The sequence below is a fragment of the Mizuhopecten yessoensis genome, unplaced genomic scaffold (assembly GCF_002113885.1).
Source record: "Mizuhopecten yessoensis strain PY_sf001 unplaced genomic scaffold, ASM211388v2 scaffold4373_2, whole genome shotgun sequence".
In the NCBI taxonomy this organism is placed as follows: domain Eukaryota; kingdom Metazoa; phylum Mollusca; class Bivalvia; order Pectinida; family Pectinidae; genus Mizuhopecten; species Mizuhopecten yessoensis.
In genome coordinates this window covers 280,297-295,674 of record NW_018405514.1, presented here as the reverse complement: position 1 = coordinate 295,674, position 15,378 = coordinate 280,297, and the positions used below count along the sequence as shown (strand labels likewise).

Genomic DNA, 15,378 nt, shown 5'->3' with positions numbered 1-15,378 from the left:
TTCGACAATTCTAGCACTGCCCAATCACATAAGCATTTACAGCTGAATAGACTGGAACAAGCGGAGTAAAGTATCTTGCTCAAAGATACAACACAGTGCCGTGCCATGCCGTGACTTTAATCCGCAACCCTTCAGTCACAAGCCCGGCATCCTACCACTAGACTACCGTGCCTCCTTTAACATAGAAATATGTACCGTAGGATTTGTGTTACAGGGTGAAGATCTGGTTAACATAGGTTTCCAGATACCAGGATTTATGTAAAAGACATTCTGTACCCTATCATTTGAAGCTGACTTTTGGATATTGAACATGAAAGATTCAGTAAATAATTGTTATCATCCGATATCTAGGATATTTTTTCAAGGGGAGAAAAAGATTCACAAGTGCTTAAATTCTATTCACGGTACGTTAGGTTATTATGAAGGACTGTAATGTTCACTTATTGCTGATCAAATTATTTAAGTCTGTTAAATTACCGGTAATCGTTTTACTGTTTAATTACCAGTTACAGTCAATACATAGTAGAGTTGATAGAAGGCACAGATCAGCAATGTCAGGGTTGGTTTTAAATTTTAAATGGACAGGTTTTGACAGACCAGTGAAATTGTAATTGCATCATTACAAGGCTTTTATGATCCACTGAGGAGTTGGTCATGTTATTTTGGAAGCCAATTTATTGATTCTTGTAACTGTTTTATGTGTACCCTTGTACATTATATTTTGGTAATATGAGTGTCACAGTCATAATACCAAAATATAATGTATATATACACTGTCTTTATTTGTATACCAGTATATCGATTGGAAAAAATATTTTGCTGTGTCACATTAGCTCAAAGATGTAGACATTTTAATGTAAGAAAATATTTAAGGACATTGCTTATTTTTATATCCCTAATGCATTAAGTCTATAAATATTTTGAGTCTGATGGATCTTTCTGATTCACACGGAAAAATATATCACTTGGTCAAATATTATCGTATGTAAAATAGTAATCTACCTGTGGCTACAATACATTGGCAGCTGCTTCAACGTCCACTAATAGAAATTCCAGAAAGACTTTTCAAGTTTAAACCTTTGTTGGTGTAAATGACCATTAAAATCCACTCAGTGCAAAAGTATTGAACCCATCAGGGGAACATGCCATTCACAAGTGGTCAGCAAATATTGGATATTTGAATAAGCAGACATTTTTAAAGATTAATGTACAGGTAAAGCTATATAAGTAAACCAGTCCTGATCGGTAACCTCATAGGGTACCTATATACATACGATATATGTGTACACATTGGGTCACACACACCAAGGTCATTCCTACAGGTATGTAGATGGGCTATATATGGCCTCCCCCACCAGTGGCCCACCTATATTGCTGACTGGACTGGGTCAGCACCATACATCAGCACCCACAAATGTTTACATAGCATTGATAGTCTTGGCTTAGTGGAGCAGTCAATTTATGTACAAATTTTGAATGAGAACAACTGATTTTCAAGTAAATTTGCATTAAACTTCATTGATGACCTGCCTTTTTCATTTGAGTAACAAATTTGAAAAGAAAAATTATATTGATGCTACTGTTCATTCTGACAGTGTACTGTAAACTCAAATATGATTTTAAAAGACGATTCTTTATAAATCACCACTAGAGATTAATAAGATCTACATCACTTCTGACTGAAAAGCCCATAAATAATCTTTAGTTGTGACAAACACTGTACAGATCTTGGACAGACAGTATAGTGTAGGTACTAGTTGTTAGTGCTTTATGCTGTATGTTTGTCTTGGCCTGTGGCAATTGGCTTCTTAAAATATACCATTATACTGGATCAATATATGATGAACACACATCTAAAGGATCCATCATCATTAGCTATCAAGGATGGGAGTCTTTATTGTGGACAGGTAAATGTGCCTGGCAGCAGCTTTTCTATCATCAAGGTCAAGTGACTGCACATAAGGTGGGATGAAAATATCAGATGTCAGACAAGGCACATAGGATATTGTTGTCTGTCGGGTATCAAAGCATGATACAGGAAATTAAAAATATAATTTAAAAGATAAAAAAAAAAATCTTTATATATTTTTAAAGTGGTCGATATACAGCATATGTTGAGAACCACCAACAGCTAAAAACAGAAAGTCAATATCTAAACATGAAGTCAATATCTTAAACATGAGGTTAATATCTAATATCTAAACATGAGGTCAATATCTAAACATGAGGTCAATATCCAAACATGAGGTCAATATCTAAACATGAAGTGAATATCTAAACATTAGGACAATATCTAAACATGAGGTTAATATCTCAACTTAAGGTTAATATCTAAACATGAGGTTAATATCTAATATCTAAACATGAGGTCAATATCGAAACATGAGGTTAATATCTCAACTTGAGGTTATTATCTAAACATGAGGTTAATATCTAAACATGAAGTCAATATCTAAACATGAGGTCAATATCGAAACATGAGGTCAATATCTAAACATGAGGGTAATATCTCAACATGAGGCCAATATATCAACATGAGGTCAATATCTAAACATGAAGTGAATATCTAAACATTAGGACAATATCTAAACATGAGGTTAATATCTAAAGATGAGGTCAATATCTCAGAGGTCAACATCTCAACATGAGGTTAATATCTAAACATCAGGTTAATATCTCAACATGAGGTCAATATCTCAGAGGTCAATATCTCAACATGAGGTTAATATCTGAACATCAGGTTAATATCTCAACATGAGGTCAATATATCAACATGAGGTCAATATCTAAACATGAAGTGAATATCTAAACATTAGGACAATATCTAAACATGAGGTTAATATCTAAAAATGAGGTCAATATCTAAACATGAGGTGAATATCTAAACATGAGGTCAATATCGAAACATGAGGTTAATATCTCAACTTGAGGTTATTATCTAAACATGAGGTTAATATCTAATATCTAAACATGAGGTCAATATCTTAAACATGAGGTTAATATCTAATATCTAAACATGAGGTCAATATCGAAACATGAGGTCAATATCTAAACATGAGGTTAATATCTCGTCAATATCTCAAAACAGGAAGTCCATATTTGATAAACAACCCATCAAAACATAAGGTCAGTATATTCAAACAACCCTCCAAAACAGGTAGTCAATGTCTGGTGCATATCCAACCATCAAAACAACTTCAGTATCAAGAATATTACCAAATAAACTCCTAACAGGAAGTCGGTATCTATACATTTTAATATTGATAGGCTAAGATAGCCACAGAAAACCAAGATGGAGCTAGCTGCTGCTTGTATGTATGTCCTGTTGATTCCACAAAGTTACTGTGAATATCTTAGCCAGAACAAAATAAAGACACATCCTAAGTCTATAAAGCAACAGATGTAAGCAGTGAGGTGATGAGGAACATTTTCATGTACATAGACAATGTTGATGAGGAGAATTACACACTTGGTTAACACAGGAGAAATTAATTGCAGCATACACACCTGTACATCTGTTGTCATGCTGGTATGTCTTATGTATTTCATGTGTTATTACAATATGTCAAGTTGTTTATGTCATGTGATGGAAAGGTCATTTTGTTTTTTGCAGTTTGATCATTTCTAAAATGACAAATTAGATACCAGCTTATTGTGACATCACTAATTCATGGCCACAGCAAAAACAAAGGTATTGTTTATTTTATTTTTTCAGTTTGATGCTACAAAGTTCAGTGCAGTTCATGTTATTGAAATAAAAGGTCATTTACATATCATCTAAATTCCATAAAACTTGCTAAAACTTGTTTCCAAATGATCTTGTCCAATATGCTCTTCTTTAAGATCCTCTAATACATTGATGTATATTTTCTATTCGCAATGTGATAACATTATTAAATTATGAAACATATTCATCACATCAAAAATCCACAACTTATAACCGTTAATAAAATGTATTTAAGGAAAATTGTCATATGATTGGCCATACAGTATCTGTTCTGTGTGCTTTATATACTGGGGACAATGTTTGACAGATGTTTTGTTGCAGTCCAGGGGTCCTTCACTAGTACTGTCCTGTGTATTAACAGGGGTGTAAAGCTGTAGGATGCATGATATGGATTTACAAATGTTTGTGAGCCTGTCACAAGGAAAAAAAGAAAATGTTCTTCAATCCATGAAAAGGGGATTTCAGTCTGATGTAATCAATTGTTTTGATTTCTTGATAACGTGGTTTTTAAACGGATGGCATAATCATGTCTTTCATCCCCTTACTTATCTACTAAAGGTATTCTTATTTGTATTTCTTGATGGCTGTACTGTATTTGATCTATATAATAGTGAATGGGACTGATTCCTTTATATTAGAAGATCACAGGTTAGCTCTCCTGTTACCTGTTGCTTCCACTCAAATACAAATATTAGGTATGGTTGAACCTTCTAATAACAATTAACTTTGCCGTTAGGTTATTGTGCCTGGGAATAATGTAATCCAATAAATAAAATTGAAAATATACACGTCACTAAAGGGGACACTGTTTAAAAACCATTTCAATGTCCAGCCTGTTACGGTGAGAAATAATTTCACCAAACGTCGGGTTTGAATGACTTCCATGTTAAAGGTACCACATGGCTACCTGTGTAGTCACCTGTGACTGGGGAGTGTACTTTGACATTAACCAGTCAGCCATGTCAGTGTTAAATATTCCATTAGTTTGTAATGTCCTCGTAGGTGTGTGTTCAATAACAAACTACCGCTACGTGACAAATTAAAAGAGGGGAAATGAAAATGGTCCGTGAACAGTAGTATCAAGATTGAGTTGTTGACAGTGTAGGGATTCATTGTTTTTTTAACTATGTATTATATATATTTATAAATTTTCTCTCCTGTAATTATGTTCATTTTATTATGTTCTTATTAATATGTACACACAATATTATTATTTCATCGAATAACAAACAAAATATATGTCGTCTTGTTCCTAAGTCAATAAAACTTAAAATTGTTGTAAATCTTATATTAGAATATATTTTTTTTCAAATATTTAATTTATATGTATATTATCCCGTTGATGAGGTCTGCTATGATACAGCTAGGATCCATTGTAAATCAACTCTTAAATGAATATTATATATACCTGGGTGTACAAAAGGGTATTGAAGTTGTGCATTATTGTATATAATTTACACCACAGGATGTATTTGTGATATAAATTTGGAAGCATTGTACATTGGTCACACAGGCCGTAGATGATATCTCTGATAAACATAATTGAATAGGCTTCCGTCATTGAGAGGAAGAAAGATGGTACAGGTCACTAACAAAATATAATGCTCTCCATAAAGAACGGCTATACTGTATAGCAGTGTAGAGCTGAATACCAGTGGATCATTGTTTGATTTTATTGATATATTAATCAGGGATGTTTATCGGTGTTCTTCTTGAATGTAATTATAGTATTGATTGGTATAGACTACCTAAATCAATCATATAATAGGACTGGACCAGGCCTGTATAGACACCTTACTTAGTCAGACTGTAGGGTAAGACCAGGCCTGTATAGACACCTTACTTAGTCAGGCTGTAGGGCCAGACCAGGCCTGTATCGACACCTTACTTAGTCAGACTTTAGGGCCAGACCAGGCCTGTATAGAGACCTTACTTAGTCAGACTGTAGGACAAGACCAGGCCTGTATAGACGCCTTACTTAGTCAGACTGTAGAGTAAGACCAGGCCTGTATAGACACCTTCCTTAGTCAGACTGTAGGACCAGACCAGCCCTGTATAGACTCCTTACTTATTCAGACTGTATGCCCAGACCAGGCCTGTATAGACACCTTATATGTATATTATCCCGTTGATGAGGTCTGCTATGATACAGCTAGGATCCATTGTAAATCAACTCTTAAATGAATATTATATATACCTGGGTGCCAGACCAGGCCTGTATAGAGACCTTACTTAGTCAGACTGTAGGGCTGGACCAGGCCTGTAAAGACTCCTTACTTAGTCAGAAGTCAGACTGTAGTGCCAGACCAGGCTTGTATATAGACACCTTACTTAGTCAGGCTGTAGGGCCAGACCAGGCCTGTAAAGACTCCTTACTTAGTCAGACTGTAGGACAAGACCAGGCCTGTATAGACACCTTCCTTAGTCAGACTGTAGGACCAGACCAGGCTTGTATAGACACATTACTTAGTGAGACTGTAGGACCAGACCAGGCCTGTATAGCCCCCTTACTTAGTCAGACTGTAGAGAAAGACCAGGCCTGTATAGACACCTTCCTTAGTCAGACTGTAGGACCAGACCAGGCCTGTATAGCCTCCTTGCTTAGTCAGACTGTAGGACCAGCCCAGGCCTGTATAGACAACTTACTTAGTCAGCCTGTAGGGCTGGACCAGGCCTGTAAAGACACCTTACTTAGTCAGACTTTAGGGCCAGACCAGGCCTGTAAAGACTCCTTACTTAGTCAGAAGTCAGACTGTAGTGCCAGACCAGGCTTGTATAGACTCCTTACTTAGTCAGACTGTAGGGCCAGACCAGGCCCGTAAAGACTTCTTAATTAGTCCAGACCAGGCCTGTATAGACTCCTTACTTAGTCAGACTGTAGGACAAGACCAGGCCTGTATAGACTCCTTACTTAGTCAGACTGTAGGCCCAGACCAGGCCTGTATAGACTCCTTACTTAGTCAGACTGTAGGGCCGGACCAGGTCTGTATAGACACCTTACTAAGTCAGACTGCAGGGCCAGCCCAGGCTTGTATAGACACCTTACATAGTCAGACTGTAGGGCTGGACCAGGCCTGTAAAGACTCCTTACTTAGTCAGACTGTAGGACCATACCAGGCCTGTATAGACTCCTTACTTAGTCAGACTGTAGTGCCAGACCAGGCTTGTATATAGACACCTTACTTAGTCAGACTGTAGTGCCAGACCAGGCTTGTATAGACTCCTTACTAAGCAAGATTGTAGGGCTGGACCAGGCCTTTATAGACTCCTTACTTAATGAGACTGTAGGACCAGACCAGGCCTGTATAGACTCCTTACTTAGTCAGACTGTAGGCCCAGACCAGGCCTGTATAGACTCCTTACTTAGTCAGACTGTAGGACCATACCAGGCCTGTATAGACTCCTTACTTAGTCAGACTGTAGGACCAGCCCAGGCCTGTATAGACTCCTTGCTTAGTCAGACTGTAGGACCAGACCAGGCCTGTATAGGCTCCTTACTTAGTCAGACTGTAGGACCAGACCAGGCCTGTATAGGCTCCTTACTTAGTCAGACTGTAGGACCAGACCAGGCCTGTATAGAGACCATACTTAGTGAGACTGTAGGGCTGGACCAGGCCTGTATAGACACCTTACTAAGTCAGACTGCAGGGCCAGCCCAGGCTTGTATAGACACCTTACATAGTCAGACTGTAGGGCTGGACCAGGCCTGTAAAGCCCCCTTCCTTAGTCAGACTGTAGGCCCAGACCAGGCCTGTATAGACTCCTTACTTAGTCAGACTGTAGTGCCAGACCAGGCTTGTATATAGACACCTTACTTAGTCAGACTGTAGTGCCAGACCAGGCTTGTATAGACACCTTACATAGTCAGACTGTAGGGCTGGACCAGGCCTGTATAGACACCTTACTAAGTCAGACTGCAGGGCCAGCCCAGGCTTGTATAGACACCTTACATAGTCAGACTGTAGGGCTGGACCAGGCCTGTATAGACACCTTACTTAGTCAGACTCTAGGACCAGACCAGGCCTGTATAGAGACCTTACTTAGTGAGTCTGTAGGGCTGGACCAGGCCTGTATAGACACCTTACTTAGTCAGACTCTAGGACCAGACCAGGCCTGTATAGAGACCTTACTTAGTGAGACTGTAGGGCTGGACCAGGCCTGTATAGACACCTTACTAAGTCAGACTGTAGGGCCAGCCAAGGCCTGTATAGACTCCTTACTTAGTCAGACTGTAGGGCCGGACCAGGTCTGTATAGACACCTTACTAAGTCAGACTGCAGGGCCAGCCCAGGCTTGTATAGACACCTTACATAGTCAGACTGTAGGGCTGGACCAGGCCTGTATAGACACCTTACTTAGTCAGACTGTAGTGCCAGACCAGGCTTGTATATAGACACCTTACTTAGTCAGACTGTAGGGCAAGACCAGGCCTGTATAGACACCTTACTTAGTCAGACTGTAGTGCCAGACCAGGCTTGTATAGACACCTTACTTAGTGAGACTGTAGGACCAGACCAGGCATATATAGACACCTTACTTAGTCAGACTGTAGTGCCAGACCAGGCTTGTATAGACACCTTACTTAGTCAGACTGTAGGGCTGGACCAGGTCTGTATAGACACCTTACTAAGTCAGACTGCAGGGCCAGACCAGGCTTGTATAGACACCTTACATAGTCAGACTGTAGGGCTGGACCAGGCCTGTAAAGACTCCTTACTTAGTCAGACTGTAGGACCAGACCAGGCCTGTATAGACTCCTTACTTAGTCAGACTGTAGGGCCAGACCAGGCTTGTATAGACACCTTACTTAGTCAGACTGTAGGGCCGGACCAGGTCTGTATAGACACCTTACTAAGTCAGACTGTAGGGCTGGACCAGGTCTGTATAGGCACCTTACTAAGTCAGACTGCAGGGCCAGACCAGGCCTGTATAGACACCTTACTTAGTGAGACTGTAGGGCTGGACCAGGCCTGTATAGACACCTTACTTAGCAAGATTGTAGACACCTTACTTAGTCAGACTGTAGGGCCAGACCAGGCTTGTATAGACACCTTACTTAGTCAGACTGTAGGGCCAGACCAGGCTTGTATAGACACCTTACTTAGTCAGACTGTAGGGCTAGACCAGGCCTGTATAGACACCTTACTTAGTCAGACTGTAGGACCAGACCAGGCCTGTATAGACTCCTTACTTAGTCAGACTGTAGGACCAGACCAGGCCTGTATAGACACCTTACTTAGCAAGATTGTAGACACCTTACTTAGTCAGACTGTAGGGCCAGACCAGGCCTGTATAGACACCTTACTTAGTGAGACTGTAGGGCTGGACCAGGCCTGTATAGACACCTTACTTAGCAAGATTGTAGGGCTGTACGAAAATTGCATAGACTCTTACTTTTTAACTTCTCTTGTACAGAATCCATACGTCATTGGACTACAGTGTCAAATTCCTTTACTTTGGTTGTCAGCAAATAGGGTTGACCAAGCTTTTATGAGGACATCGACTCAATTTTCTGGTATTTAATTGATAACTTAGACATATATTGGTGTTTACAAAATACTTATATCCACAGTTTTATCTTTCAAGTTGAAATTGTATTACTTTACCTGTCTATAAATATTTATAGCTCATACCTTATCTCGCTGTGCAGGAAGTGGAGGGAGGTGGCGGTTTTATATACCCCCTGTTGAGGGAATTTTAATTAAGTCTACAGGTACCAGACTACAAAATTCTGCAGTTGATTAGAATAATTCAATATTTTATATTGATTGAGGTAACATAAGTTGCATGACAATTGTAAATAAATGTGCTTGTGCTTACTAGAACGACAACAGGTTGTCATACACGGGATGGGTTTAATAAGTGACACCCACCCCAGTGTTTTGATGAATTGGTAAATATGGTATGAAATATTGATGAGTAATAACATGATTAAACCTTTACAGAATCAGATAAAAAGATCCGGGATAGTATACAGATAGTCACGAAAAGAAAAAAGGTTTAGAATTTTTGTCTGAGATTGAAACTGGTTTGCTGGTGGCCTGGACTCCTGGACGACATATAAAGAAAATGTGTCGTATATACTGCAGGTGTGCTTGTGTCGTACATGTGTTTTTGTATACCTGTGACTGTTGATATCTCCATCTGGATGCCCAGCTTTAATGTAATACAGTGTACTATAAAGCCAACTGTCATCAAACTACATTACAGCAGTATATCAAATACAGGTCACTGTGACCTGAACTTTTTACACTTCACTGACTTTGATTGCACTTTGCTGCATTTAGCTCCAGCTCTCTACAACTACCTGGTATAAGTCCAACAGTCATCAATCTTCATATTTAGATACATCATAAGTACTATATCAAGATATCAAATCTAGGTCACTGTGACCTTTATTTTCCTCCACTGACTTTGTGTTAAGCTCCATTTCCATCCACGTGCAGCAGGAATATGTATATTTTAAAGATACTTTTTAGTCATCCTTAAATATGACATTGTACATATATACCTTGGACATTTACAAAAGGAATTATTTACTTGTGTTTGTAAAATGCTATATTTTCATGTGTTGACATGAAAAAAAATATGTATATAGTAATTGTCTATTCATCAGCATCACCGTTATGTCACATATGAGCTACAGCTACATAATGCATAGTGTAGGTCACCAGGTTCAAGTTCAATATTCCAGCATAGACACTCCTGGAGTTAAGGTAGAGAGTCCCAGCACTCTTTTTCACAAAAACATTTTTGCTATAGAGATTCCAACCCCCATTTCTCCATTATATAAAGCAGGGAGCTTTTCTATTTTCCTACTGGTCATTATATTTGTTATCTTAATACTTTTTAGCACATTACTGGAAATAATTTCAAAATGATTAAACTTCCTAAAAGTGTCTGCAACTATTGTCTTTGTATAAATTCAGAGGAAATAACATAGATTTTACCTTCCGTTGCCTGTGTACAATAGAAAAGATGTGAGACTCTCTCCCTAAACCGTTTGTATTACAAAATATTGAACTGTATACAGTATATACTGAAATTAATCTCCCTGTTTTGGGTATCATGAAGGTGAATGTGAGAAATATTATTGTAGGGCATTTAAATGGTAAACCACGTCAGCAGGTACCTCCTGCAAACAAGATACCCGCCACATTCCTGTCGAGGCCTGTACAAGTCTTCTACCTGTAAGCTGCTTACGTAATGCCATATAAACAGAAGGTATTGACGAAATGTGTGGTAGAAATCCTACAGGATTAAGATTATGTCAACACAGGAATTGGCCAGAGAGATTTCTATACATAAGATCCCTTTAGGTGTAAACGGTTTAACAGGAATGCGATCAAAGAACTTTTTAATTTATAGAATTATACTTAATGCATTATGCTGATGATTCAGAGATATAAATAAGAAGACAGGGTAGTGACAGGTATACTTTACTCCTGTAAGGCTTGGGTAGCTGTGCCAGAAAATCATAGATATATATGTATATCAGATAGGTCCACTTAGTCATGTTAACGGTAGGTTTAACCACTGACTTAAAGGTAGTTGGTTGAACATACAGGAATTGATTTTCTCAGGTTCTTTATTATATATTTTACCTTAACTATTCCAATGCACTGATATTTTATATATTTAATATAGATGTACATGGAATTAATTGTTGTTTTCTATCAACTTGCGATTTGGTCCTGGTTTTACATTTAAGGGAGCTAGTAGAGTTGATTTGATAGGAAATATATTTTAAAAAAATGTTAAGTTTCAACAGACTTTTTCCAGAAGTTTGACTGTACCCAGTTGGATAATTTGATTATTTAAATTCTAGATCAGACAGAATTGAGCAGCCTGCAGTAGATTGAATTACCTGGATTAGCCAGGTGTGTGAAGCTTATTAGCTTAATGGCATGTAACAGCAAATATTTAATTTAACTTTTCAAAAGTATCTTATGAAACGATGAGTATTTTTATTTGATTTATTCAGTGGTGATCCTATATATTGACAATGTACTTGTTCTGTTAAAACCTTCAATCATAAACAAAGTAGGATGAAGAACTTTGTCAGTATATGTGATGGATTGAGTAAAGCTTGATACATGAAGGCTGTGATAGCGGTCAATACCTGTATGGACTTCCTGTATAGGTAAACATGTACATACGTGAACATACCCCCAGCGGTGAGAGTCCCACCCTACTAGGATACATTACCCCCAACAGGACATGATCCTAATATATAGAAGGAACCCTAACTAATTAGGTGAATGCGTGACGTAGACTTGGCCCTGTTAGTGAATCATTTAGTACATGTACTTCAATTGTGTAGTGTTCAAAGTCACGAAAGTACTGGTTAACAGCCTCTCATTGTGTTGTCAGCCTCTATCATATATCGCACAGGAATTATGAATGAAAGTCATGTTATACTGTAGTAGCTGTGGCGTGTCACACAGTGTGACTTGATCCAGGGTACAGGACACACCTTCCAAAGAAAAAAGTCTGTGAACCTGCTAGCTTTGTTTTGCACTAAACCAAAAAATAAAAAATGAACAACTGTCTTAATTAAAATATGACTAATTTAGCTACTGTCCATCCTGTTTATTTTGGTTGCTCTCTCTCTCTCTCCACAGATTGTTTCTTGAGATTTAAGGGTAATCTGATAACATATGGTACATGTAGACTGTTGTCTGTCTGTCCACTAGTGTTACAAATCAACCATAGATCTGACATTTAAAATGGGCAAGTTCTTCCATCACCTTTTGTTATTTAATCCACCATTCAGGTAGATTGAAATGATGTTAAATAGTGAAGCTTTGTTAAATATATCATTATTACTCTTAAAAACTGAAAAAGAAAAGGAGGACTTATGAAATAACAATGTGTTTGCGTTCCTTCCACAAAAATAACCTTTCACTGTGTAGGTAGTGTGACTCCCTAGTTAGCGAATCAGAGATGGTTACCTGTGGTAGGTTGTATGTGATAACCAAGTTATGACATCACAGAGATGGTTACCTGTGGTAGGTTGTATGTGATAACCAAGTTATGACATCACAGAGATGGTTACCTGTGCTAGGTTGACATATCAAAGCAGTGATAACGTGTGCTAGGTTGACATATCAAAGCAGTGATAACATGTGCTAGGTTAACATATCAAAGCAGTGATAACGTGTGCTAGGTTGACATATCAAAGCAGTGATATCATGTGCTAGGTTGACATATCAAAGCATTGGTTACCTGTGCTAGGTTGACATATCAAAGCAGTGATAACATGTGCTAGGTTGACATATCAAAGCATTGGTTACCTATGCCATGTTGACATATCAAAGCAGTGGTTACCTTTGCTAGGATATATTGTCTAGTATTTTAAAGTTGATCATTTAACATAATCATACTTTTCATGAATAGAGTATCAATGAAAAATAACCTTGGATTAGGTATCGTGTATGTGATTTCATAGTGGATACAGCACCTTAACAACTATGTATTGAGTTGATGACATGATTGTGAATGGACAAATATGGCACCGATCAACTTCCTGTTTATCAAGGGGTGGATCAGGGATGGACTTTTTTGATAACTCGCTGCTGGTGCTTAGCTTCCAAGCTATGACAGTGTATGAACAAGATCACAAACTAATTATGTCTGATACTGATGATAAAAATACTGTTCTTTCCTTCTGATATTTATGCGGGTAGTAAAAACACTGCCACATCAGCGTAAAACAAATCAATAGCTGACCCTTTGGCCCAGGGTCATATGAGGTGAGTGTCTGTGAAAGATGGTAGACACCTGTAAGGATATAGCAGGGAGTAATTATATTTCAGTGTAGGCTTATTGGTGACAAGTATTACTCTTCACCTGTATATGATTCAGCAGTGTACTGTATAATCATGTATTTCTGAACTCTACCGCAATATCATCTTGTTTTATTGTACAAATAGAGCTGAATAGGAGTCAACATCCTCCAGAATAGTTATAAGAGATGCTGTTCTCACATCTTGAAATATTCTAAGAGAAAGGTTTATCTTCATCTCTGTTAATTAGCGGACTTGTGTGAGGTGAAGTCTGTTATTTAAAAGGAGAAACAGGTAGCTCAGCCTATCTCCAAACACCCTATCTCCAAACAGCCTATCTCCAAACACCAAGTGTTGTTGATTTGCTGTATATATTGCTTTATCTGTCTTGGAATACACACATTAAGTAAAGTCAACCTTGTCAAAACATAAATGATTTACTGGATTATGTATAAATGATACAAATCATTCACAGTATTTTGTAACCTTATCAGGCTATCTGTTAATAGTTCAGTAATTTGTGCAAACTAATTAAAAATGTAGAAGAATGTGGTCACATTGAATGGTGCATATACAGTAGGGGGGCACACATTTGTCCTATCCGGGTGTCGGGTTTCACCATTGTAAGCAGTAGGAAGCTTGGTAGGGATCTCTCACCTGGTGTAAGGTAATGCTCATAGAAAAAAAGCCATTCAAATTAGTAGCACATAAAACATAACGTTATCTTTGGCCTGTTTTGCAACGTCCAACAATTGGAAAATTCATTAGTGTGTTAATTGGAAAAAATAGGTGTCTTTGGAAAGCTCACTCAGGTGTTATGTGACATATAAAAGCTCCATTTGTGGAAACTCACCTATATGTTGTGTGACACCATGTATTTGGAAAGCACATTGTGTGTTTTGTGACACCATGACTGTTGAAATCTCACTAGTGTGTTGTTTTCACCATATGGAAAGCTCACTATTGTGTTGTTTTCACCATATGGAAAGCTCACTAGTGTGTTGTTTTCACCATATGGAAAGCTCACTAGTGTGTTGTTTTCACCATATGGAAAGCTCACTAGTGTGTTGTTTTCACCATATGGAAAGCTCACTAGTGTGTTGTTTTCACCATATGGAAAGCTCACTAGTGTGTTGTTTTCACCATATGGAAAGCTCACTAGTGTGTTGTTTTCACCATATGGAAAGCTCACTAGTGTGTTGTTTTCACCATATGGAAAGCTCACTAGTGTGTTGTTTTCACCATATGGAAAGCTCACTAGTGTGTTGTTTTCACCATATGGAAAGCTCACTAGTGTGTTGTTTTCACCATATGGAAAGCTCACTATTGTGTTGTTTTCACCATATGGAAAGCTCACTATTGTGTTGTTTTCACCACATGGAAAGCTCACTATTGTGTTGTTTGGTATCATTTGAAAAGCTCACTACTGTGTAGTGTGAAACCACATATGTGGAAAGTTCACTATTGTGCTGTTTGACAAAATGTATATGGAAAACTCACTTGTGCATTGTGTGATACCATGTCTAGAAAATTCACTATTGTGTTGTGTGACCCAAGGACTGTTGAATGCTCACTTCTGTGTCGTGTGCCACTGTGTCGTGTGCCACCATGTCTGTGGAAAGCTCAGTAGTGTTTGTTTGACGACAAAGCATATTAAAAGCTCGCTTAACACAGTATTGTGTTGTGTGTCATAAAAGCACATTTGAAAGATTGCCAGTTTGAGGCAGTATCACTATTTGACATATTTCAGATACATCAACAAAACAGGATATTGTATAGGGAGATGTTTACAGGATATTGTATAGGGAGATGTTTACAGGATATTGTATAGGGAGATGTTTACAGGATATTGTATAGGGAGAT

The 15,378-nt window shown here is 38.1% G+C and overlaps 1 protein-coding gene across 1 annotated transcript; it reads left to right on the top strand.

Annotated features, from left to right (window-relative positions):
- The first annotated feature begins 5,907 nt into the window (after positions 1 to 5,907).
- Positions 5,908 to 9,593, top strand: LOC110448912. The gene is made up of 5 exons (XM_021495422.1): positions 5,908 to 6,481; positions 6,902 to 7,525; positions 7,648 to 7,973; positions 8,138 to 9,096; positions 9,551 to 9,593. Exons 1-5 carry the CDS (start codon positions 5,908 to 5,910, stop codon positions 9,591 to 9,593), a joined length of 2,526 nt encoding a protein of 841 aa, XP_021351097.1.
- Positions 9,594 to 15,378: the final 5,785 nt, after the last annotated feature.

Coding starts and splice junctions, on each gene's coding strand:
- LOC110448912 (XM_021495422.1), top strand. CDS start 5,908: ATGAATATTATATATACCTGGGTGCCAGACCAGGCCTGTATAGAGACC. Junction 7,974..8,137: donor AGACTGTAGGGCCGGACCAG/GTCTGTATAGAC, acceptor TTACTTAGTCAG/ACTGTAGGGCAAGACCAGGC. Junction 9,097..9,550: donor CTTAGCAAGATTGTAGGGCT/GTACGAAAATTG, acceptor TGTGCTTACTAG/AACGACAACAGGTTGTCATA.